The sequence below is a fragment of the Athene noctua genome, chromosome 2 (assembly GCF_965140245.1).
Source record: "Athene noctua chromosome 2, bAthNoc1.hap1.1, whole genome shotgun sequence".
NCBI lineage: Eukaryota > Metazoa > Chordata > Aves > Strigiformes > Strigidae > Athene > Athene noctua.
Window position 1 is genome coordinate 122,922,218 of NC_134038.1, and position 25,753 is coordinate 122,947,970.

The window sequence follows — 25,753 nt, forward strand, 5'->3', positions numbered from 1 at the left end:
AAAAGGAAAATTTTTTTCAGTTCTTTAGGTTTATATTCAAATTAAAACTAAGGCCAGTGTTCCTTTTTAATATTATTTTTCAGAAAATATTTCTTAGACTGAAAATGGAAAAAAGAGTATTTGTGTGCAGAGGAATGTGGAGGGCATAAGGGTGCACATTCCAGATCGACTGTGCTGGAATGGTGATGCAAAGCAGCTGTGAGTTAACTGGCCCTTGTACTGCGCAGGCAGTCTGCTTGTACCTCTGGTCCCAAAAATATTGCTTGTCTTGATACTATGTGGCTCCAACTCTTCAAAAATGCAATTCTGTGCTCACTGTGGGTACATTATTCAGAACCCTTTACTTTATTTTTTTTATTTGCATTAGAGAATTTCCTATGCTAAGATTAGTGTTAATGATTGAAAATGCATGTTGGTAGCTCAGGGCTTTTTATAAGTTATTTGTATGTATTTGTGTGTAAAATATGTATATATGTATATGAAATTCTTGCTTAGGGGATAAATTAAATCTGTTAAATGTTTTTAATTTGGATTTCCAAGTACAGAAATAGTAAAAAAGCTAGATTTTTCTTTCTCGTACTGTTCAATGATACATAGCCTGAATCAAATGTCAGTGATGAGAGTGAGTTTCTGTGGGCTAGTCTTGCTCTCTAAGTCTTGGAAATGTGATTCTGGAGTGCCGGAGAGGAAATGAGTGGCAGCTGATCAAATACTGGCATCAACCACCTCATCATGGGAAATGCTTTTTGACTGGATTTGGAACAATGTTACCATGGATAGCATAGTAGAAACTACAACAGAAAATTTCTTTTTTTTGCAGTTTGGTTTTGTCTTTATGTTTAAAGTGATGTCACCATACTTCCTGAATGACAAAGTCTGGTAATTCCTATTTGATCTCCCTTCAGAGGCATTGTGACACTGGTGCATGTTCAGATTAATGGCAGTAAAACCACTGGAGTTGCTTTTTATTTATGGGCTATAACAAATATAAGTAGAAAGCAGATTTATGTCCTCTTGCCTATTGAACACGTCCTGGTAACAAAAGTCTGACCTGTAAACAAAGGAAAAAAGGTTGTTAAAAGGATATTACATTGCTTTTAACAAATTATATTTTATTTCGCATCAAGGGATAAAAAGATGTTTACCTTGAGTAGTATAACCATTTCAACTCCCAGTTTAATCGGACTAGGAGGGTGATGGGACTTGATGATTATTATATAATAACTAGGAGGGTGATGGGAGTTGATGAGCCCCTGTCAGCTCCCCTCACACTCCTCCTGCAGGGCCAGGAAGGCTTTCTGGGGTTATAGGATACCAGGCAGTAATTTAAATACTTGGCCTGCAGCAAAATTAACATTGCAGCTGTTACATCTGAGCAGTTAATATCTGATAAGTAATGATAATAAATCTGTGAAACTTTGTGTATAGCATTACTGCCAAAATAAATTGGGATTCTCTGGGGAAAAAGGATATCCAGAGCAGAAGCAAAACCTGGCTCATTGTAAAAACACCAGGATACTGTTCTTTCCCAAACACTGAAGAGGTGCCACATAAACTCATTGCTTCAGTAGCTAGAAGCTGCAGAGTATATATATGAATGAATGAGTACTTTAATGTCTGTGAGAAGGGGAGAGTAATGCATTTTTAGAAACTATATATGGGGGAACAAGTATGAATTCCTGCCTCGATGACCACAGAAGAGGTGGACAGGCAAATGCTAAAACAACACTTAAACAATCCCAAATGTCTGTTCTGAGGTTGCTACCCAGCTCGGGCTCTTTTAGGTTTCCTTGGGACTTGAGGCCCTTTATATCTCCTCTCAGGAGCTGTCAAGCTGTCCTGACTAGCAGCAACTTCTGCTTTTGCTCTGACAGCATTTTCATAAACAGCCCATGCAGTGGCTTTGTGCAGAAAAAAAGTCTGAATGGCATCCTGAAAAAATCTGGAAGACGGGTAAAACCTCCCAGGTGATTACAAACCTGTTAGCCTGAATTCAGGCATTACACTACTTTGAAGTAAAAAATTACATGGTAAATGCAAGAGGAATACAGTGCAACCAAGATGCATCAGAGAGATAAAGGAAGGGATTTCTCTAAACTAAGGAAATACGATGCCTACCCATTTGGACTTCAAGTACAATATTGTGCATGGTGCTGCACAGGAGATTATTACTTCTCCTGGAGGATACAGGTTGAGAGCTTAAAAAAATGTTGGTTTAGCTGAAGACTGATGGGTGCTGGGTAGAGCAAGTTCTGCATGTTGTGCTCTCTGATTACTCTGTAAAGTCCATGATACCAAGATCAACTGCTATGCCACTCTACAGAACAGTTAAATACTTGTAGTATAACCTTCATGTACTTGCTTCTGGTGTCACTCATGCTCAGTTAATTAACTTCATAAATTAGATTTATGTAATGCAAATGGTATTGCTTCTGTTTTCAGAAAATTTGCCTCACAGCTTCAGCCTTCACTTAATCCATAGTCAGAAATTACCAGAAGGAATCATGTTTTAATGTCATCTTTTCACAAGCCAACAATTTTCTAAACAGCAACTTATTTGTGAGGTTGGAATGTATGACAGCACATTAAAGCGTGTCACCAAAAAGCCTATTCACAAGTTGGTCTTCCTTCTCCTTAATAACAATAATAATAACAACAACAATGTGAAAAGCATACCTTAGTTATGTCAGTGTAGAAATAACCAAAACATTTGGCTTTTCTACATTTGTCATTGCTTCTGAACAATAATGAAACCCATCTGCCTTAAATTGTCGCTTTATGGTATTTATTCTATGGCCATCCCAATTAGTCATTCTTAAGCAGGATGCTCTTACAGCTTTTCACTTTATTCAGCAGCTAAGTTGCATGCCTTATATGTGAAATGGTTCCTTAGGTTTCTTTTTCCATTATACTTTGCCTTTCTTTGTTGAAAAGAACTTTTTTTTTCTTGAATTTCATTTTGCAGTTGTAGCATTCAGGTAAGGCTACACCATCTCCATATTTGTTCAACTGCTCACTTGCTCTCACACAAACTGCACAATTTTATCTTTAACTGCAGACTCATTTTCCTGTTCAGAAAAGTTTACTTGAAAAATGTGATCTCAGAAGCTGTTATGAGAGATGAGCATTATTGAATAGACTCCTTTAAATCTGTTTTTGGTTTGGTTGGTCGGTTTGGTTGTTTTCCAAATCTGAGTGACATGATTCATGGAATATAAGTGTAACTTTATTTCATTTTATTCCTGTTTGCTGAACTCTCTTCCAGAATCCACAATAGATCATTTAGAAAATCAGCAGAACATTTATCCATGAGTTGTGTATTACTTTGTATATATATATAAACTTATTTTTGTTAAACCTTTCCCTATGTTGTAAATAAATACTGGGTGCCTCCTAGCATCCTCCTCTCTTCAGGTATTCTCTTGTGAAACTTCCAGGAGAAAGCCAAGTGAACTTAAAGTTTATCTGTTGCTAGATAAGCATTTTGTTCTTTAATTATAAAAATATAGACCAGACTGCTATTAGACTTTGTGACAAGTATGTGTATTTTACATCAGTTTTTCAAACAATAACTGAAGATACCTTTTGCCGTGAAAGATTGTATTAAAGTGCATCAACTTCCCAGCGCACAAATTGAAGTTTAAAAAAAGATTACTTGAGATATTTCTGCTCAAAAAATAGTGTTCCTTTATCAATTTTGTGGCAAGCCCACTAGCTAATAGTTTGCAGATTGTTTAGTTGTCAGAGTTGTATTCTTTGTCTTCTTTTCTTCTTAACCATTACATTAGCAAACAAGAATGAGCTTATCTGTATTATGTACATCAAAGCTCATCCAAATCTGAAGGACTTTCATTGCTTTACAATTTCCTTTTGGGCTGAGTCTGCAATTTATTTTTATATGCCGTTTGCTACTCAAACTCTTCTGCATGTCAAAAATCTCCACTACAAATAAGTCACTTTTCTGTTATTCTGTTTTCCATTTCATTAATGTACACTAGTATCTTTGTACATACTATGGCATCTGTCCTAGCTTTTTAGAAGAATAGGAGATTATCATGACAGGCATTGTCTTGATTGTCATATAAATGCTTAATTTATATTTGGTCTTTGATTACTTAGAACATTATGAAGTGTTAATTTTTGCACCCATTGAAAGGTGAAAGTAGATTCACAGGAAGTTTAACTAAATCCGTAGAAATGTGGCATTATGCTTGTTTGACATTATACAGTAGATGTTGTGGATTTTCTAAACTCTGCAAATGTCTAAGAGACTTGAAAGACTTAAACTTGCATCAAAACATTTGTAAAGGGAATGTGATTTTGGTGGCTTGTTGTAGGTTCTTTAAACACTGTCACACCAAACTCTGAACAGGAGTGATAACCAAGCTATTAAATCCTTTGTTTGGATTTTGGTTCCTGATATTTCAGATTTAAAGATAAAAATCAAGAAGTGAATGCTCTTCAGAACCTTTTTTTTCCCCTCTATTTTGCGACTATATTTGGTCTGTCAAAATATCCTGTTGGTCCTTTCTCAGGTATGTCACAATATCCAGTTTTCCACGTGCATGCGTGTACTACAGACCTTTCCTCCCCAAAGACACCCTTGTACTGTTGAAAACAGCAACTAAAAAGTCTCTTGAAAACATCTGGGGCTTGCTGTGAAATTTTTTGGGGGGTTTTAATTCAAAGGCAGACCATAAGATTTCAGAAAAGTCTTGCTTCTTTTTTGATAAAAAGTAAATGAACTGTAGTTATGTGTTCATTTCTCATAATTTCTAAATCCATGAAGTGTATTTAATATTTTTGCAAAGTTTTTCAGACATTCTGTGTTTAGTAATTGGGGAAAAGTATATCTTTCTGCATTAAGGCAATTTGAAAAATATTTGCTTCAATTTGGCCTACTTTTCTAACATTAGATTTTTTAATTTCATTGAAAGCCAACAATCTCATGACAGATAGCACGTGAACCATAAAAACTGTAAAAGCTGCTGTAGCAAGTACTGTTAGATGTCTTGAAACATGTAAAACTTCGGTGCCCATTACCCTGACAGCTAGGTGGACTTTTATGTTGGTTCCTGGATTTTTTTCTTTCCATATACCTCAAATTGCAATTATCCTAAAGACTCAGAAAATTAAATACCTTACCCTGTGTTTTTCTTAGTCATATAATTGCTTTAATTTCAGGACTTGTTTATGAATAGGTAGCCAGAAATTACTTACATAGAAGTTTCCTGTGCCATTTAAACTCCTAGCACATTGTGTAGTTAGTTAAAAAAAAGTCTGGGCAGATATTTTTTTACCTTGTGCTTTTAGGGGAAAAGATTATGAATTTTTGTGTGATTGAAATGATGAAAACCTCATTTAAAACAAATTAAGGAGTATTTTGCTGAACTGATTTATTTCTCTACAGCAGAACTTAGCTTAACCTTTTATTTCTCTTGCAAGAATGGCTTTGAGTGTAATTTAAACTGTCAAATGACATTTATCAAATGATGGTGTTGCCCTGTAACAGGCAAATGTCTTCCACAAAATTGATTAGCTGCTGACCTCGTCCACCCTTTTCAGACCCTTCAAGGTAGATCTCAAAGAGTTGTAAAATAATCACTTCACTTTCAGTTTATACTTCAACACAAGGCGTTTACTGTCCTAGTAGCGATACTGCAGTGTGTTCCACATCTGGGAAGGAGAAGATGTAAATGGCTGCCTATAGCTCTGCCTGTCACCACCCAGCCTGTTGTGCTTTAACTAAACCCCTACTCCTTGCAAAATAGGAACAGCTTTGGAAATTACTTTTTACAGCATAGTAAAAGGAGTAAGATTAAGAAACATTATCTTTTCGGTGATTGTGCTCCAGTAATCAGGAAAATGCTCTGTTTGGTAAGACCTGCAGTATGTTCAGTTATCAGCAAAGTGCTGGAAGAATGAAGGATAATAGTCTTCTAAATGTGAAATTTTATACCCCAAACAGTTTTTCTCTGTTGCATTCTTGTTCTGCAGCCTTGTTTTTTAAGTGAAATCCTTTAGAAGCCAATAGGCTTGCTTTTGTGAGCATTAACCTACCAGTAAATGAATTAACTGTGCCTTTGAAGAAATCTGTGGCCCTGTCAAAATGGTGACTCCATGTCTGAATGAAAAGTAGTCTCCGATTCTTTTCTCTTCAGAGCTCTGTGCAAGTTTCCTTGCCAAAGAAGAAACTGAAATTCAGAAAGTAAATCATGAACATAAAAATCTCAGAACTGGTGGTGGTATTAAAAGTTCAATTCTATTTTTAGATCACAGTAATTTCTTCCTTCCAAAATCTCTTCCACTCCCACTTCTTTCGAAGTTTGTTCAAAAATACACAAATTTGTGAAAAATGCAGTTTCTTTGAGTAACAAACCGGTTGTAGCTTGTTTGTCTCAGCAGATCAGACTGCTATGAATTGGCTTTGGTTCAGACAGTTAGGAGGTGATAAACAGAGCTGAAGACAAAGTAGCACTTCTACAACTTCAGCCACATCCAGCATCGGGAGGAGCAGGGATTTTCCTGTGTGAAACTGCCAGGAGCCAAAACTGCGATTGAGATGTTTTATCAAGCTGCTCGGTGTGGTAACATCTCATCCCTTCATAGGTTCAGCCAGTGAGTCCGGCGGACTGGTATGTTAAATTAACAGGAAACATTATCTATGCTGTGTATTACAGCTGAGATATTAAATACAAGAAACCATGTACAGAATGAAGGCTTTAAATAGGAAGAGAGTTTCAAAAGGAACCACTAGGCATCGCTAAGTAGTCTGCATGTTGATTTGTGATGTGCTTGAGATGAAATTTGGACATTGATGAATCCTTTGATTTTTTTTGTATGGGGTTTTTTGTTGGTTTGTTTTAAGTGAATAATACCGTCTGTAATGTGTTACATAGGTTTTTTGTAGCATTGTAGTGATAGGCATCAGCTTGTATCTGTTAGAGAACAGGGTCATTGTTCTGGCTCCTCTAGCTAAACATGCAATATATGCTGTAAATTGCCTTTATTATATGCTGCTTAAATATCTCATTGTCTGCTTTGCATACAAGCAATTTATTGCTGCTTATGTTCTGACACAATGAAAACTAATGTTTAATTATGCATTGCCCTAGTAATGTGGTGTTTAGGGTGAATGTATCTGAATTAAATAAGGGCCATTAATAATGCCTAACAATTTATGATATATTCATTGCTTGATTTCAAATCATATAAATTAGAGAAGCTTATTTGAAATGTCACCAATATAAGATGGCTTTGTGGGAACACCTCTCTGTGTGCTAATTTCAGAATCATTACCAGCTGAGTCTTACTATTTATTCAATGTCCAGTAGGCTTTTATTATTCCCTTATTTGCAGTTTAATTACAACCTCTGTTTTCCTGACAGTGTGAATTCAATCCTAAACCTGCAGGAGCAAAATGAGTTGCAATCAGTCGGTTTTTGCCTGAAAGCCTCTTTTCCCTTCAGCCCCCTCCCACCTGCCATGACCTAGCCATAGCTCTGAGCAGATCCCCACATCCACAATTTTTTGTACCATGTGTTTAAAGGGGCAATGCCAGTCTAAGGCTTTTTAAGTTGTTCTTCCTTAAAGCTTGGAAGTTGTGGGGGATGTCTCCATCTCACATAACCACCTGGTTTTATACCAACATCAGAGAAGATATTTGAATAAATTAAAGGGAGGTTTCTGGGTCACTTATTATTAATATCTTGTGTGCATGAGTTCACAAATGTTATTAATAGACATGAGGTATTTATACATAATACTCATGGTTACTGTGCAACTAAAATCTTATTTGAAATTTAAAACAATCCATTCTCTAAGGCTATTATATGGCATTTAAATTCCTCAAAGATACACTAAGCATTGTCTGTTTCAACAAGACAAACTGCAGCAAAATTTTGGATTGGCAACAACAAAGCAGGGCAGTTAATGGATGTAGGCTGCAGGACTAAAAGTACTTTCTTTCTCGATATGATGCACATGCATTTATTGTAGAGCTGCTATAAATGTGGGTTCTCTTAGAAGTAATTGTAATTAAATGAATGTTTGATCCTCAGTCCTCCTCAACAAGTCAGTCCTCTGTCCAGTGAGCTCTTTCCGCTTCATTTATGCATCGTGATTATCTCTTGTGGGACATTATTTCTTGCTTATGATTTTGTTACATTCAGAAGCACTCCTTAGAGGAAAATCCATATTTCTTACATAATTATTACAGCTATTCTAACACAGTTTCTGTTGTAATTGGGAATACTGAACTTTCATCCTCAGACACATTTTGTTTGCTATTGCTAAGGGACCGAGCTGTATTTAATGGGTAACGTGAAGAGATGCACATAATAACTTAGCAAAGATATCACAGGCATCTTAAAATTTTCTGTTATGCTTGACTCTCAAACACAGAAAAAGAAGCAAAATTTCATCTGAGATGAGTTGGAAGGCTCAAACTGTTGTCTTCGTGTTGCATATTTAGTGTCTTTCAGATGTGACTGTTTCTTTACACAGTGATGGCAAAAAGGAGAATTGATCCCTCTGACCTTTCCTTTTTCTTTTAGCTTTTCAAGAGCTTTGTGGGGGAGTTTTGGATATTGTTTCTTCTCCCTCCCCCTGCCAAATGCAGTTCCAGTTTCTACCAAGATCTAATGACACGAGTATTCCTTTCTGTCTTGTGTGCACTTTCCAATCTGGCCTCATTAAATCTATCTGAAAAATGTACTATTGCACAAAGAACCAGACCTTATACTTGAAAGGTTTAAATTAATTAATGGCCTGTGCCACTGGGACATGCCATTACTCAGCTGGTGCGCTATACCAAAGGTCATTTCTACTGTGTGTTCATCAACTGCTTTTTTATTTTCCTCTTCTGCTAGAGAGGAATTCCCTAAAATATTAAGAGATTACTTTTACATACCTCAGAGTTGGGTGAATCTCAAAAAAACCCAACCCACAGAAACCAACACACCTTGAAAACCACCTAAATCTTTTGTTAGTCTGCGTTGGGTTTTTTTTTCCTGATTTGGGGGCTGGGGGGAGTGTACATTCACATCTTTTAGGGAACTTCCTAGAAGTATTTTGGAATTTTTTGCTTAGAATAAAAGAATCTCGAATGTATGCAAATACAAGCACATTTGGCTATGTTATTCCACTGTGTAGATGACATTTGTAAGGCCTACAGGTACAATTAAGACTGTGCCGTTATAGCACAAATTTAAATATTTGGAGCATGAAAGCAAATCTACAGATGTATCTAGAGAAACTTTGCATCAGCAAATTAGGAAAGCAAATGCGTGTGAATAATTGATCAATGCAGTTTTCATAATCTAAAATCCAAATCTGCAAGTGAACTTGCTGTTGTTGTAGATAATGCTGAATTCACACGTCTTCATTTATTGACAGTATTCAATGAAAGATGTTCTTGGGATCACTTTTGGATAGAATGTACATGCATTCTGGTCTGTTATTTCTCTTTCAGCATGGAATTTGTTATACAATGTGGCAATCTAAAAGAGTAGGTAATTCTGTGTAAGCAAATCTAAAGTTTCGTATCTCTGTGTAATATATCTACTTGTCCCTAGCTTTATTTGTACAACAGCTAGACTAGTTCTGCAGACTCATGAACCTGCCCTGTGGTTTCAGGGTGAGATTGATGTATGGCAATACCAAATTGTAGTAAAGAGCATGTATGTTAGATGCACTGATTTTTGATCAACATTTGGTTATTTTGTCATATTTAATGAGGTATCAGCATGATTTATTAGGTTTGTACAGCTGTGTTTTCAAAAATTTACTGGAGTTTCTTCTTTCCCCCTTCCAAAGGGAGAGAAAGAGCATTCTCCCTGCAACTTCAAGGAACAGAGCACATTCAGCCCATCCCAGACATCCTTCTACTTCCTTTCTCCATTCTGCTATATAACTGCCATGCCTCTATCTAGAGCTTTTCAGGACTTTCCAAAGAAGCATTCTGTAAAGTAAATTCAACAGATCTTATCAGTTTTTATGTGGGCTGTAGGAATCTGAATAATAAAAATGAAACATGGCAGGGAACATTACTGGGACTAGAAAGTACTGCAAAGTGATGAGGCCACCTGACCTGCCAGTTTGCCCTGGTTTCATTCCTCTTTTTAAGAGCTAAAAGGCTCCTCACTGTTTTGTTATTTTGTTTAACTTCAGTTCTGCAAAAGGTCATACTTGCAGTGAGTGTGGGTTTTTTTCCTCCAGTAACCTATAGCTGCTTCAGTGAAGGTTTCTCCAAAAGCTTCTTAAGCAGGATAGCATTTACAGCAACTGACAGCTTCCCAGCTGGAAAACAGTGTTGGATAAGCAGTGCTAAGAGCAGAGAAGCAATCCACCCCTGGTGTGCATTTGTATTCATATAGAGTGGGTTTTACCTCTAAAACCTGTACAGATCTGCTGAAGCAAAATACTCTGCATGAGCAGAAAGATTTGACTGGGTAAATTGAGATGCGTGACCAGGATGTAGAGAACCATAAGAACATAGGTAAAAAGTATGTTATAGGTATTTGATAACTGATGTTGTAATGGGTATCTTGTCCATGATTTGAAAGCACCATTGCAAGCTAACAATTCTGTTTTATGTTTATCACGTTTTAACTAAAATTTACTAAAGAAAGGATAGATTAATACATACAATAATAAAAACACTTACCTACCTACAAACTAGGTAATGATAAAATTGTCTACAATTCATAATAAGGATGTGGTCAGAAGTGGATTTCAGATACATGTGAATAATCCTAATCTTGAGAAGACGGACATTTATTTCAAAGCTAGAAAGAATAGAAGGTCAACATAAATATAACAATATAAGGACGACCTTAGAACTTATATCTCTGTCTATTTCTAAGCAAAAATTTAATTATTTAAATAGTTTGTCCAACTTGAATAATCAAAAAAATTCCTGAATGCTGTGACTTGCAAAAACTTGGCTAGGTTCTGCGTTAGCTGTAAGAAACAAATCTCTGTTTATTGAGCCCAAAGTGTGTGCATTCACATGTAAACAAAATTTCACCTTATTTTCTATAAATAGTTTAAGATACAGCATGTAAGACTACTTCATAAGCTGCAAAGGTAAATAGTCACTTAAAATATAAAATTTGAATTATCTTTGAAAAGTGTAGGTCGGTGAAACAAGAATATGTCCGGATTAAAGACCATTTTGCTGGCGTCCTCGTTGACCTTCCATCAAAAGTACACTCCAGGTGTGCTTTGAAGCACTTTTTTTTCTGACACTAGTCTAAATATGGAATGCTCTTTCGTCTTTTCCAAAATGTCAATCTTGTGATCACATTTAATCTAGAAAGAGTAAAACTGCTTTTGTGTTCTTCTTTTACATTCACTCCCAGGACATATACACAAGAAATAGTAGACTGAATAGCATTTTTGTAATTAAGACACATTCAGCATCTTTGCAAAGACATCAGCAACTAAATATATTCTGCTTTCTCTAGATCAATGAACTGAGCCATGTTCAAATCCCTGTTATGTTGATGCCAGATGATTTCAAAGCGTACTCAAAGATAAAGGTGGACAATCACCTCTTCAACAAGTAAGTACAAGTAACAATTTTTTGTACAAGTAGATAGCGGCAGTGATATTTTTATGAAGTATTATGAACTCTGTTATTTTTCAGTTCATGGGACTGAAGTTTTGATGATTAAGTTAATCCTGCGATAAACATAACCATCTGTGCTGTTCTGAAAAGCAACAGCAAGGACTGCTGGGTAGTATTTTTCCTCCGTATGGTTTATTATTGCCTTATGAGTATCTTACTGAAGGCAATTCTTTCTTGATGTGATTATTTATGGCTGGTATAAGCATTTATTTGGATATTTCTAAAAACATAAATTCATGTGTGTGTACTACTTACTATTTGAAGAAGATTGAGAATTTAAAGCATATATCAAAGCTGAATAGTTTTCGGCTTTTTATTAATCCATAATACAAAATCATACCAATCATAGAAACTCAAAAAATATTACATGAAATTATCTTTATGTCTCTTAAAAATTAAATGTTCCATGAATAGTATGTACAGACACGCAGAGTGATTAACGCTTTGTGTATAACCTGAATTTTATTCAAAAATATATTTGGGAAAAGGAAGATTTCTGCTACTTTGGGTCTTCTGTGGTGCAAAGGTCAAAATAACTTTTCTCATGTACAAGTTTGAAATTAAAACTAGGATATTAAAATGTACTGAATGAGTCAAATTTTCGTGAAGGTTTGGCACAGTCAGTACTTTCTGGTGTCACAGATGTTATAGTAATTCTTGTACAATCCACTCTAAGATTTCACCTTTGAAGTAATTTTAAGGCAATGGGAAAGCATTCTTTTCTGCTTTTGAGTCCTGGTTCCAAAGCCATCAAAATATAGTTTTGTGTTTTATTTCATCTACTTATGTTGTAGCTTGTTAGAGACAAATATGTATAAATTTCATAAACATTGTAAAGAAAAAGAAAAGAACACGGTGAAACCAAGCATCATTTTAAAAAAAGAAAGCATTAGAAGAGAGGTTATAAATCTCCTTATCCTCTGCTTTGTATGAACAGGAATTTACTACATATAGAGATTACTTATTACATATGCAGGTGAATGAAGTTGATTTGGTTTTATATTCTTTCAGAGAAAATATGCCAAGTCATTTCAAATTTAAGGAATATTGTCCAATGGTTTTCCGTAATCTAAGAGAGAGGTTTGGAATTGATGATCAAGACTTCCAGGTAAGTTCTCTTTCAAAACACCTAAACTGGTGGTATATGCAGATTTTAGAGGTTAGTAACGCTGCAGTTGTGAACAAGCAGACCAATGTGCTGAAATAAAGTTCTTTGATTTTTTGTATGTCGGTGGAAAACTAAGAGGAAAAATAAGACATTCTTCCTGATCCTTCCCCCCCTGCAAGCAGAACATTGCAGTTTTACCTTTGTACCTGCCCTAACTGTCTTCTGGTTCCTACCTTTCTGCTATCTTTAGTCCTCCATGTTCCCAGTCATAAGCCATGTTATTAAAACTGCGGGGTGATACCTCTTGCAGTAGGAAGAAGAAATAATGTTTGGACACTACTGACAAGAGACGCTATATTCAGCTGGATCACTGAGATAACAGTTGCTTCAGTGGTGTGTCTATGAGATGTGGTTTCCAAAACGACTACAGTCTTCTGTTTTTCTTCATGCTCTTTGTTTAGAAAAGAGTGACCTGTGGCCTGCCAACTTCATACTGCTTCATCATGTCTCCTTTTCTTGTTAAGAGGATCTGGAAACAAATTGCTTGCATTGAGCAGATACAGCAAAACAAGAAATTGCTGTAGATTTGGCAGGGTTGTTCCTTGCAGTCAAAGCTTCTTTCTGTCTTTGCAAAAGAAAGTTCTTGACTCTGCTTCAATCTGATTTGCCGATACTTGCTGACAATTCCCTCTTCCATTAACTGTTCTTAAGGCACACTGTTTCAGTCAGAGGGATAATTCTTTGTGCAGTCACACTGCAGGCTGTCCTGTCCTAAAGAGCACTTGCTGTGTAACCCAGCCCCCAGCATGCTCTTTTGCTCTTTTAAGCTGTTTTGATGTAGGCTGCAATTGTATTTTGCAGCCTGCCATTAGGATATATTAAGAGAAGATATTTGATAGTGGTTTCAAATAACTGAGTTGTACAAAATGTATTTTATACAATAACACATCCATTCTTTCTACATAGAGCAGGCTGAATACTGCAGCTGAAATCTACATCAGAGTCCTTGAACTATTCTTTTTACCAATTTGCCTCTTTCAATATCAAGCAATGTGCTAGAAATTATTAGATGGGTTAAAATGCGCTTGCAGGAGTGTAGATGGAGATAAGGTTATGGATCTCAGTATATGGCCACTGTAACTTTGGTAAGACATCTTGTCAGTAGGTGAAGACGGTTGGGTTGCTTTCTTTTGTAGAGCTGTCATGATCCTATTGCATGATTTTTCATTATACTGTTTACTGGAGAACTGTTTAAGAGGAAATACGCCAAGATTCAGGCCAACAGTTACAACAGTTATATCAAATTGCATTCCTGGTTCAATTTTTCTGATGGACCAAAGAGAATTCTATTGTTTTGGAAATTGTTTGATCCCTTTATTTGAAGATTTCCTTTTTCTTTACAAAGGAACAAGATCAGTGTATCAAAGAGGAAGGATGTGTGATTCCTCCTAAGCTTAAAATTATGGTGTCAGCTCCTGCTTGCTGTCTTTTAGAAGATGAAGTGATGACATTACTGGTCAATCAAAGTTATACTTCAGTAAATATATATTAGAAGACCTAAGATGCTGTCATTAGTTGAAACCAGTGAACTTAGCATAATCAAAAATGTTGCATTCCACAGCATTATGAAATGTTTCCATCTGCATTGCTGTTCTACAACAGAAACTCCTGTTGTAGCTATGTTATACTGCTGTTTGAATTTATTAATGATAACAATGATAAAACAATGTTAAAGGACAGTCAGTACATAAAATGTCTGTATTTTCAAATTAAAACCAAAAATGTTTGTTTATAGCTGCGTGTTTAGGGTTTTTGGGTGATGTTACATTTCCTTCTTTTGGATTGTTTGGTTACAACAACCTGGGTTTTGATTTCACAAAATTATGTATTAGAAAAAAATCTTCAATGCTATTTAGTATTTCAAGTATATTTAGCAAAAACCAGAAGACAGTTAATATTAATTTTGACCCAAGAGAAGGCAATGTCTGCATTCACTGTTCCTCTTTTCCTTCAACCCAAGCAATTTATCACTCTGAATACTTTTACTCTATTCGACTGTTCTGCTGGGGTTTTTTTCTTAAATGCTCATAGTAATGTATTTTGAACATACTTTCAAAATTAAAATTATTTTTACATAAATACACATGAACAAAAATTCAAGTCACCCCATGTGTAAGATGGGGATTATCCCTATTAAAAGTATAAATCGTTTTGTTTTAACGTTACACTCTCTGATTTTAAAAGGGTATCTAATTTGACAAAAGGAGACTCACTGTATGTACTTTTTCTTCAGATAATCTTTGCCTTCAAGGAAGGTATTCCAATGAAGGTTGGTTAAAATTATTGTCTTGTACTTGGAACCAAACATGAATTGGAAAAAGGCTGTGCAGTATTGAACTGAAGAAAAGCTTATGGAAGAGATAGCAAACAGCTTTCTCTGGATAGTTTTTGTTATATAATGATTTTCAGGAAGAAAATCCTAATCAGTTGTTGAACTATGTCATTTCCATTACTGAGCAAGATAATATTGGTTTAGATAAACCCAATTACCTTGTTCATTACTTAGACACATCAGGTTAAATCGGGAAGAACATTATTTTTAAGCGTTTTTGTTTTCAGAATGTTCTGCAGATATCCTTGATGAGTTGTTCCAAATGGCAGATAGTGCTTACTCATGAGGAAAGACTAAAAAAACCCTGCCTCATGAAAACAATTTGGTAGTATACACTGTAATTACTGGGCTATACTCATTTTAATTCTTGGCATTGTATTACTCACTTTATACAGTAATTTTGTAGACTGCCTAACATGCAGGCTTAGTTCACATATGGAAGAGTTAATATAGGGAACTTCTCTTACAGAGACCTCTAATCCCTGAAGAGAACATTAAATCTCAAACTAGAGCTTTTTTGCCACAAGTACTCTGACTTCAGAGTCAGGGGAATTCCTTAAATTGTATGTGGCTCGTGCCTTACAGGAAGCCATTCTAGCAATGTCAATTACAATTCCTATAGTGGACTCCCTTCCTTCACATTGATGAAAACCAACTCCTTTTTTTGAGGCATCTTTGGTAATCTGTCCTACGTCTATCTGTCATTCATAGCTAGTTGGGCATCTCCAAGCGACATTTTGATCAGTACTGAACTAGGATTAAAGTTTCATGGAGATAATGTGTGGTTGCTAATACTGAGTGGGGATTTTTGGTGATTCATTCTTTATTATGAACAGCAATATGGAAAAAAAAACATGAAGCTAGTTAAACCTTGAGTTTTAGTCAAAGAAATTTGTTATGACAAATTAAGTCTTCAGTCTAGCTGAAGAAACTGTTCTTATGTCAAAAAAATCTTTTATTAGGCCCTGATCTTCCTTCTTGGTGATCACATATTACTAATATATTTATTGCATCAAATTAAAGAATAATCTGGTTGTTTTTTCTTAGAAAAGGGAACACAAGTGATGATTAGTCAGTGTGAATCAAAATTGCATTTGAATAATGGAAAAACTTTAAAACCGTTTTAACCACTTACATAGGCTATAAATTTTCAAAGTGAAAGAGATTATTGTTTTGCTTTTTGCTGTTGGATGTTAAAAGTAAGTACATATGGATCTCGAAGATAATTTTTAGAAGTGTCACAGTAATTCCACAAGACCGAGCATTAAATGACAGATTTTGCCTTGAATAGGGTAAATTATCTTGATCTTGTATTTTTGTTAGTGTCTTCTTACTTTATTGAAAAAAATCCTTAAATCTTAAGATTCTCCTAACATTGACAGGAAAACACTTGAGAGCATTAACTGTTCCTAGCAGGGGAAAAAAAAAAAATAAATCAAAACACAGATGTCCTAAAGTAAATCCTTCACTATAGTGCTGAATTCATTTTTAGTTTCTGCATTCCCCCTCAGCTTTAGACACTGGTCTTGCAAAAGTTACTCTACAGAAAGGCCTCTTTTTCCAAAATATACTGAACTTTGGAGTTTCTTTTCAACAGGATTGACATTATTTCTTAAAAAATCCAAGAGTGCAATTCTGTCAGAAGAATTACAGGACAATCTTCGGTAAACTGCAAAATTATGAGATTAACAGGCAAGCAGCTAGCTTAATGCCCCCCAACAAACTCTAAAAAAATAGGATCTACTACTCTAGCAAATGCTTCTGCTGCTCTTGCTCTGGAAAGGGAAACTTACTTTACTATGCTCCAGCACATCTGTTCTTGCTTAAAGTTATTGCTGAATCCTACATCTGGATTCTGCTAAGCAAAAGAGGGAGACTGGGTTCTTACCCAGTAAAATACAATTGCTCATAGCAGAGGGCACCAGTGTCCCAGTGTACCTAATGAGCTTTGTGCTGGGGACGGGGGAGAGCACAACTGATTTCCCTTACAGTTTTAGTACTTAGTGTAATAAGAGACATGCTCAGATCTGACTTTGCCTGTCTGCAGGAGCAGTTTGTAGAGGTTCTCTCTACAGGACAGAGAATTCATAAAGGGCTTTTAACAGATGGTCTATGAGTTCTTTCTAATTTAGAAATGCTTATTATTTCTCTATGTACGTTTTTTTATATAAAAGATTGAAGTCTAAAATGAAAATTGAGCACTGCTGCTTTGAAGCAATTTCACTAATAACAAACCATATGAACTCAGTATCTTTTACTTATGATATGGGTGTCTCCATACATTTCAGTATCTCAGTTTTCCATACAGAGGATTTATAGTCCAGATTCTAATATGACATCGGGAAAATAATGCGAGTTCTAGGTTCATTTTTCAGAAGTCAGCCATCTTTAATATAATTTTCTTTTTAAGTATCTAAACTTCAGATCATCAGAATTTTTATCAACTTATTAATATTTTTGCTCATTTTGTGTGACTTACCCCATCCTAAGACATACTAAGAGCTTAAAAACTATTTTACAGTCTAAGACAGTATGTCTCTTCAGGCTATCAAATACTAATCAGCTCTCTGCTGGTGCTTCTGTACTGAAATTCATGCCTCCATTTATTGGTCCTTGGTTTGGGAAAGAACAAGCCACCTCTAGCATCAAACTACAGACAACAAGGTCAGCAATAAATATGTCAGCAGCAACTGTGTTAAGAGTTGAATCTTCTTCCGAAGACATGATCTTTTTATTGCATGTTTAATAAAATGCATTAAAAAAATCCTGGCAGCGAGAACTGTCCTGAAAAGAAAATTCCTGTGCTGGTCATTTTAGCATGGTAAGTCTGGCAGTGCATTAAAAGTCCTTGAGCTCATTTATCAGATGAGGTTCCTGTAGCAGAGTATAGAGTTTGTGGATCACAAATGAGCATTGGCACCAAGATGTTCAGAACTGCTGACATGTTGTTTGATATAGGTGTAGGCAGTAGTGGTAGTAAGGTATTGAGCTAGCAGTACTAACAAAAACTGTGGTATTTGTCGTCTTTCCAGAATGTAAAAAAAGACGTTTGTAATCTGAATATTATGTTCTAGGATTTGGTACCTTAAGTGTGAGCCCAAATAAGAGTTCAGTGACTGTGGGATTTAACCTTAGTATGCATGGCAACAGAAGTTTTAATCTCCAGTTTCTCTTAATTTTCCGTAAAGAAAACATTTAATTTGCCTTTCAGCAGTTCCTTGCCTAAACTAAGTATCATTCACAATTGAATATTCAAACTAGAAAAAAGTAATTTAGCATGTGCTGGCAACATCAAAACAGTGAGCTGATAGGTGCTCGCTGATCTCTTATGGTGATAGCCATTGAAAGTGAGGCATCAAGTGAAGCTTTACAAAGCTGATGGGGAGAGGCTCCCAGAAAGAGCACCCTGACTGTTTCTGAAGCAAGTCCATGCCTTAAGCTGACAGCTCCAAATTCAGAACTACAGTTTCAGTGGAATAACTTGATTTACGAAAGAAACACATTTTATTCATTAAACTCTTATTCAACCAAGTCAAGGAACCCATAGCCTTTTTCTGGAAGGATAGCTCAGTGAAAAAGAGAAAAAAATTGGCGTTTCACCTTTGTCAGAGTTTTTCCATGTCTTTCACCACAGTAATCACTCCCTGAGTACGATTCGCATGTAAATGTTCATAGATGTTCAGAGTGTGTACATTCATATCTTAACAGGATCGTAGAAGTGGCTTTGACAGATGCACCACAGAACCAGTGGTGTCCTGGTTTCATCTTTTGGAGGTTCCATGACATAAGTCTTTTGGGAACCCTGCTTTTGAGCTGACAAGAAATTATTGTGCAGTATTGTCCGTACAGCTGCCAAAGGCAAGGGTAGGTCATACCACTGAATGTGCTTGTAGCATATGTTACTGGACAGGTATGCTTTGCTACATGCCATACTTTTTAAACACATGTCAGTGTCAGAGATCAGTGTTTCCTGATCATGTTTCTTCATTACTGTTTCCAGATGTGAACCTGCTCAATAGCAATGGTCAAATGGAATGCACGGTGCCACCATACAAAGTAAACCCAAGAGTTTTCCCTACTCATGCCCATATGACAAAACCAGATACCTCTAGGTTTGATGCTTCTGTTACATTAAAACACTAGTGTTTTGTCTTTCTTCTCTCTGGAAGTCGCTGACAAAACACTGTCCTGAACACCATCCCAGAAGTGGACTGCATGTTTCAAATTACAGCAAAAAACTTGGAGCATTCTTGTCCGGTTGTATGACACTGTGTCTCTCTAATATGCTTCTTAATCAGTAATCCAGGTCTAATTCGTCCATATCCATGATTCCGGAGGTCTTGTCAAAAGTAAAAAAGGTTGGGGGAAGCTGCAGGCTTGTCTTATGAAAAGCTGTGCACGAGCCAGGTAGCATCCCTGTAACTGCTGTCATAGAACAGCCAGACCATGTTGTACGTAATTCTCTAACAGCAATGAACCACTGCCAGGCTTTTCCACTGACCTATGATTTCAGTCATCACAGAGCATCATCTGTGCACTTGTTTTTGCCTGTTTGTTCATGCAAAGCTTGCCCAGAGGCACTCTTAAATAGCCTGGGATGTGATCTGATTTGTCTTTAGGGTACGTTAGGCTTGTGAAGCTCATTTTAGCGTTCCACGACTTTTGGATGAGATCACAGTACAAGAAACAGTTGTTTGCTTTTGTCCAGACATCACAAAATGGTAAAGATTTAAATCAATGAGAAGCTGTTAAGCCAGTCCGTTTGAAAGACCACTGTTCTTCTAAAGTTCTCCATGCTTTATCACCAGAATTTTCCTGTTGTCCTTTTTCTCTTTTTAGGCAAAGCTCTGACTCGATGACAATTTTTATTAGCCTCCCTTTTTAGATGTTACATTAAGTATTTGTATTACATCCAACACATAGTTCACGTGTTCAAAGTTTCTGAAATATAATCTTGTCTGCTGAAGTAGCAGTTAAAAAACAATGACATTTACATTAGATGTGTAAGAGATTAGAATGAGCTAATTGAATTGACCTTTAAATCTCTCCACCCTCTTGGAGGCTGTGGCTAATCCTTGGTGTCCCACTGTGGAGATAAATATCCGTACTGTGAACATTTTAAGCAAAGTGGGCAGAGAAGGAAGAGCCTCACCAGCAGTTTGTCTTTGAAGAGGAAGGCAATACTTTGCCAGTTATAAATATAGCTTGCAATTATGGAGGGAGCAGTGGGAACAAGCTTTTCCTGTACTTTAGTGGCTTTGCTCCATGTGTTTTCCTCACAAAAATTGTTTCAGTTGGAAAAAATAGCTCCAAACAGCTTAACTTGTTGCTCTTAGAAACAACCAAAGTCTGTCTGGAAATCAGTTCACTTTTTTTGATATCTGATGTTGGTATAGCTAGCATTATTGATAATATCATTACTGTTACTTAATTACAATAGGCTGCTGTTTTTATTGACTAATGTACAAGGTAAAAATAGACTTCCAAAGGATAAAGCATTAGGTGGTGTTTTAGCTGGCTTCTAAGGACTCTTGAGGATGCCTCTTGAAAAGTATTTGGTTTGATATTTTGTGACTTTGATTTTTAAAATGTCAATTATTGTGAGGCTCTGTAATAAAAATATTAAAATAATGTAAATAGGTGATTAAAATACAACAAGCAAAATTTAATTGTCAATGAGCGATTGACATTTCACTTAGTGAAAACTTAAAAGAACATGCAAAATTCATGCAAATGGCAAAGTGGGGTAAAGATAAGGGGTTTGTACAAAAACCACTCTAATCACCTCGCATTCTTAGCCTGTCCAAATTAGATGCCTTTTAGTATGGTCAGATGAATAGTTATATTCATCATATAAAAGGAGTGCAGAATTACAGAGGTGAAGGCTGTGTTCAGAGAGGCAGTAGCTCTGAGAAGGAACAAGAGGTTGAAGAGAACAAGAATTTGGCACTGCTGTGAGCTGAGTAGAAGGAGTAACTGCACACTTGAGTGGATAGATTGGAAGGTATAGTAAGATCAGATAGCGCTCTACTGTTTTTTAAACATCTGTTTATTATATGCCTGAAGCTAGTACTATATATAGTTTTGGTGCTAGTCATCTTAAAAAATAGGTTGAAAATTCAGATATGGAAAAAATACAGAAAAACTATGTCAAAAGAATTTAAGGACATAGAGGATACCTTGTGGTGAGAGTTGACAGTTTGACCTGCTGTACTTGCAGAAATTAGAATTGAGAAGTTAGTAGTATTTGAGTATCCTTGCAGGAAAATAATACTAGATACTTTAGGAAAGAATAAATAGGAATGACCAGGAAAGGAAATAATTTTAATTCAAAGTTAGACTCACCTTTTCATCAACATAAATTATTAAATACTAGAAAAACTACAGTGGTAAATCTTGGTCTTTTGAAGTTGGAAAAATCACAACTGCCTTTCTGAAAGTTGTATCTTGACCAAAAGCAGAGATTGGAGTTCAGTTTAGGAATTGTTGGATGAAATGAACTGACTCCTGGTGGCAGTTGTGTTGGATTCTAGTAAATTAAATTCTGTTGAAGGCTTCAGAAAAGCTCTTGTGAACTTCAAAGAATTGTGGATCAAGTCCTAAGAGCACCTGTGGAAAAATTTCCTTACCCTAGTATAAAACTGTGCAGATTGATAGTTTGGGAAAGAGATGCTGAGGGAATAGAGTGGGTCTATAGTAAAACTAAATAATCTTTCAGTTAATTTGCTAAAGAATATGCTGTTCTTGGATAAAATTACATGTAATTTAGGTGTGCTGATTAACTTTGTGTCAAGAACTCTTTGGAAAATTAAATACTAATAAGTAGTGTAGCTTTATTTTATCAGAAATTAATTCTGTAGCATGGGACAAATTCTTTGTGATTTGGAACCTCTCAGCACCAAAGACCAGATGAGTATTTCTGGTTGCCTGCTTACACAGTGCAGTATAGGTGATGGTTTTTTATATTCATTTATGTAAGGGCAGTGAGACTTCCAGCCAGTGATTTCTCAGAGGGAAACTATTTGGGAGAGAGGGGGAGGTAAGTGAAAGAGAAATGTATCTAGTAGAGGTGTCTCCGAGCCAGGCATGTTAAATGCATCTTCAGTTGTATAAGTAATTACGCAAGCAATTTAGTGTAGTCTTTAAATGACCTCATAAAAGTATTCACACTTTAAATGTACAAAACCTTTTCTTTCTCCTGAGACCAAAATATCAGCAGGCACAAGATTAAAACTTCACAAATGAGAAGTGAATGGGGAATTGGCAGAACATGCACACTCAGAGCAGGAGACTTGCAGTGAGTTGCTAAGTGAAGCTGTTAAGTAGAACAGGGTATGTGTGGCTGACAGATGTTTTAATTGTGCCAGAGGACCAAGGCACACTGTGGCAGAGTTGGAGAAGGCTGGGAAAATCTGAAGGGGACAGGGCAGTGTGACCCTCTTTTCTTTTAGTTTTGTACTCACTAACACTGTAGTGTAGGCAGGTGCTTTTTATTAACCAATATGACTCATGCTCTAATGTTGTACAGCTAGATACATGCTCCATTGGTTCCTGACAAAATATGTCAAGTGCTATGTAGTAGCAGTAAGTGCTGATAAAAGGGTTGTTACATCATCTAACCTGTCTCTTTTGGAGGGTAGGAGTCAGATGGTTTTTGTCTATATCTGAAGGATATTCTTACTCTGTTTTGTGGCTCATAGATCTGTGTTAAGTGAGGAGTGGCTCATTTCCCATCTGTTCATATTCCACTTAGTCTTCCCCTAATTAAGAATCAGAGCCAGTGGGAATTCAGTATGGTATTTGCCATGATCTATCTATCTGTGTCTCTCCTTTTCCCCCTGACACCCCACCCCCTTGCCAGGCCCACTTATATTTTCCTTTTGGAAAAGGGAGGTGCTTGGGTTTCATGCTCTGTTTCCTTCCCAGTCCATTATAGACGTCTTGCCTAAGAAGAAGGTATTGTTGCTGGGGACGGTGATGGGTCTCCCTTATTTGAGTTTAGTGCTGAACAAGGAAGCAGAGGAAAAGCCCTGTGCTGTGCTCTTTAGGCGAGTTCAATCAGCTCTTCTTCCAAGGCATTTGTGCACAGATGTCTATAGTACAACTTACTTTACTCACTTTTTGGTCATATCATCACCAGAATTTCTCTGTGTGTTCTGGCAAGACGTCTGGATCACATGAGTGTTTTACCATATACTGTCTCACAAAACTGCATTTGACGGAAAGAGACAAGTCTATACAGTGTGTCCAATAACATTCTGAACTACAGAGCAGTATGATCCAAATAAATGCATATTTTCAGTCTGATGAGCACTACTACATAACTTTCTTATTATCTGCATTGATAAAGATGATTGACTTAAAAACTCAGTTTAGATAACTCCAGAATAAGTTAAACTTTTTTACTTGTTTATATGTGTCTAAAGTCTAATGTTTAAAGAAAACCCCACAAACTTTCCACAGTCTTTGTGGTGTAAAGTGCATATTGGATGTCACGTGTGGTGTTATGATATTTTTGTCTGAGATTTCTTACCAGTTACAGGTTTACTAATAGTTGTGCTTCAAAATGGCTTAAGTGCTGGACCTTCGTGGCCATTTTGTGTCTTAACTTACATGAGAAACATTTTCCAATAAGGAATCTCTTCTCTTTTAATATATGTACTATTAATTTGTTAGTATTTGGCAGGGTTGAATGGGGTGCAGAATGCTTTGATTTCTACTTAACATTCAGGGTCAAACAGGTAAGTTAGCTTCACCTACATCAAAAGGGGAGAATCTTAATCGTTTTAAATAGCCATAGTGTTTCCTCTTTGAAGCACCTAAATTCTTCTAGTTTGGTCCTTTCAGTGAAGCTGTTCCTTGATTGTACTTGCTAATGATGGCTTACTGGTGCAGGCCAATTCTTGTCATCTCTTTACTTAAATTTTTGCTTTACTTTTTCTCTTTACTTACATTGTTGTTGTCAGGCAACAGTATATGTATTTTATTGAAGACTGATTTATAAGTACAAATAAATAAAACTAGTATAGTTGAGGTAAGGTATTTTGCATGATACCTGGAAGCTTTACTTTAGAAGGAATTTGAACTTCTTTGTTCACAGAAGCGAGAACTAACCATTACAAATAAAATTGTCCTCAGACAAAACTCAGCTATGCATTTATCAGCACAAGAAAGTGGTAATGCAATTATAGTAATCAGCATGATATCTAATTAGATTTTTTCAGTTTTTTAAACCATATGTATTTAATAAACTTATGCAAGTATCAAAAGGAAACACAGTAAATAGTAATATTAACAATGTCCTCCATGTTCCACTTTCTTTCAGAGTTAGGAGAAACTACATGCTCTATCTGAAGAGAACATATTAAGAGTGTTACCACAGGAGTGGAGAGTTAGTAAAAGTAAAGTGTCAGAGGCTGTTATAATTAGAGGCTCTTTTTGTCTTAAACATGTTTAATGTATAAATATCTGATCTTAAACTCTGATTTATAACTAGAGTCAAAGTATTATAGAGAGGGCATTTGGGTTACCTGTGCATGTATGGAAAGGTGCTGCTTAGCATAAAGTTGGTTGGTTTATTCTAACAAATTAATACCCACGTGGTAAAATGATAGCTGTATGCATTCTTAATTAAGCTTGATATAGAAAACTAATAATAAAATAGCCATCTACTAAAAAATAAATGCATCACCATTTCTAACACATTAAAGCATTAAGAAACAGTAAAGTGTGTGCTAAATAATTATCTACAGATGTATTTTATTCTCTTGTTAGCAACATTTTTGGTATGATAGTCGTATTTGCAAATTAACTTGTCATTATAGTTAGCAATCAGGCAGAATTAATTTCCATTAGTAAAAAGCTATTACTGGAAAAAACAAGAATCAGTAAAGTCAGTGACTTTACAAGGTTTCTTCCAGTTGATTTAAAGTAAAATAAGACTAAACTTATTCATTTCTATTCAAATCTCGCTAGTTATTTTTTCTGTCTAGCCTGAATTCTAATGAAAGAAGCATGATAAAAGGAGTACTAGTCGATTCATTCTCTTAGTGTAACAGCTGTTACTTCTTTTTAACACATAATTTCTTATTCCTTATGCTGTCCATATTTTTTAAATGCATCAAATATCATAGAATCATTTAGGTTGGAAAAAACCCTTAAGATCATAGAGTCCAACCATAAACCTGACACCGCCAAGTCCACCACTAAACCATGTCCCCAGACACAACATCTACACATCCTTTAAATACCTCCAGGCATAGTGACTCAACCACTTCCCTGGGCAGCCTGTTCCAATGCTTGACAACACTCTCAGTGAAGAAATTCTTCCTAATACCCAATCTAAAGCTTCCCTGGCACAACTTGAGGCCATTTCCTCTTGTCCTTTAGCTTGTTACTTGGGAAAAGAGACTGACACCCACCTTGCTACAACCTCCTTTCAGGTAGTTGTTGAGAGCAATAAGTTCCCCCCCGAGCTTCCTTTTCTCCAGGCTAAACAACCCCAGGTCCCTCAGCCGCTCCTCATAAGACTTATTCTCTAGACCCTTTACCAGCTTTGTTGCTCCTCTTCAGACATGCTCCAGCACCTCAACGTTTATCGTTTAGTGGGAGGCCCAAAACT

The 25,753-nt window shown here is 36.1% G+C and overlaps 1 protein-coding gene across 5 annotated transcripts in view; it reads left to right on the plus strand.

Annotated features, from left to right (window-relative positions):
- The window catches only part of PIP4K2A (phosphatidylinositol-5-phosphate 4-kinase type 2 alpha), a 119,340-nt gene that overhangs the window by 54,782 nt on the left and 38,805 nt on the right, over positions 1 to 25,753 (plus strand). For 4 of the 5 annotated variants that reach the window (XM_074900154.1, XM_074900152.1, XM_074900155.1 and 1 more), the window contains exons 2-3: positions 11,469 to 11,566; positions 12,644 to 12,740. In XM_074900154.1, coding sequence (XP_074756255.1) covers positions 11,469 to 11,566; positions 12,644 to 12,740 — 195 coding nt within the window. The remainder of the gene's footprint in view (positions 1 to 11,468; positions 11,567 to 12,643; positions 12,741 to 25,753) is intronic. The other variant, XM_074900153.1, reaches the window with a different exon arrangement.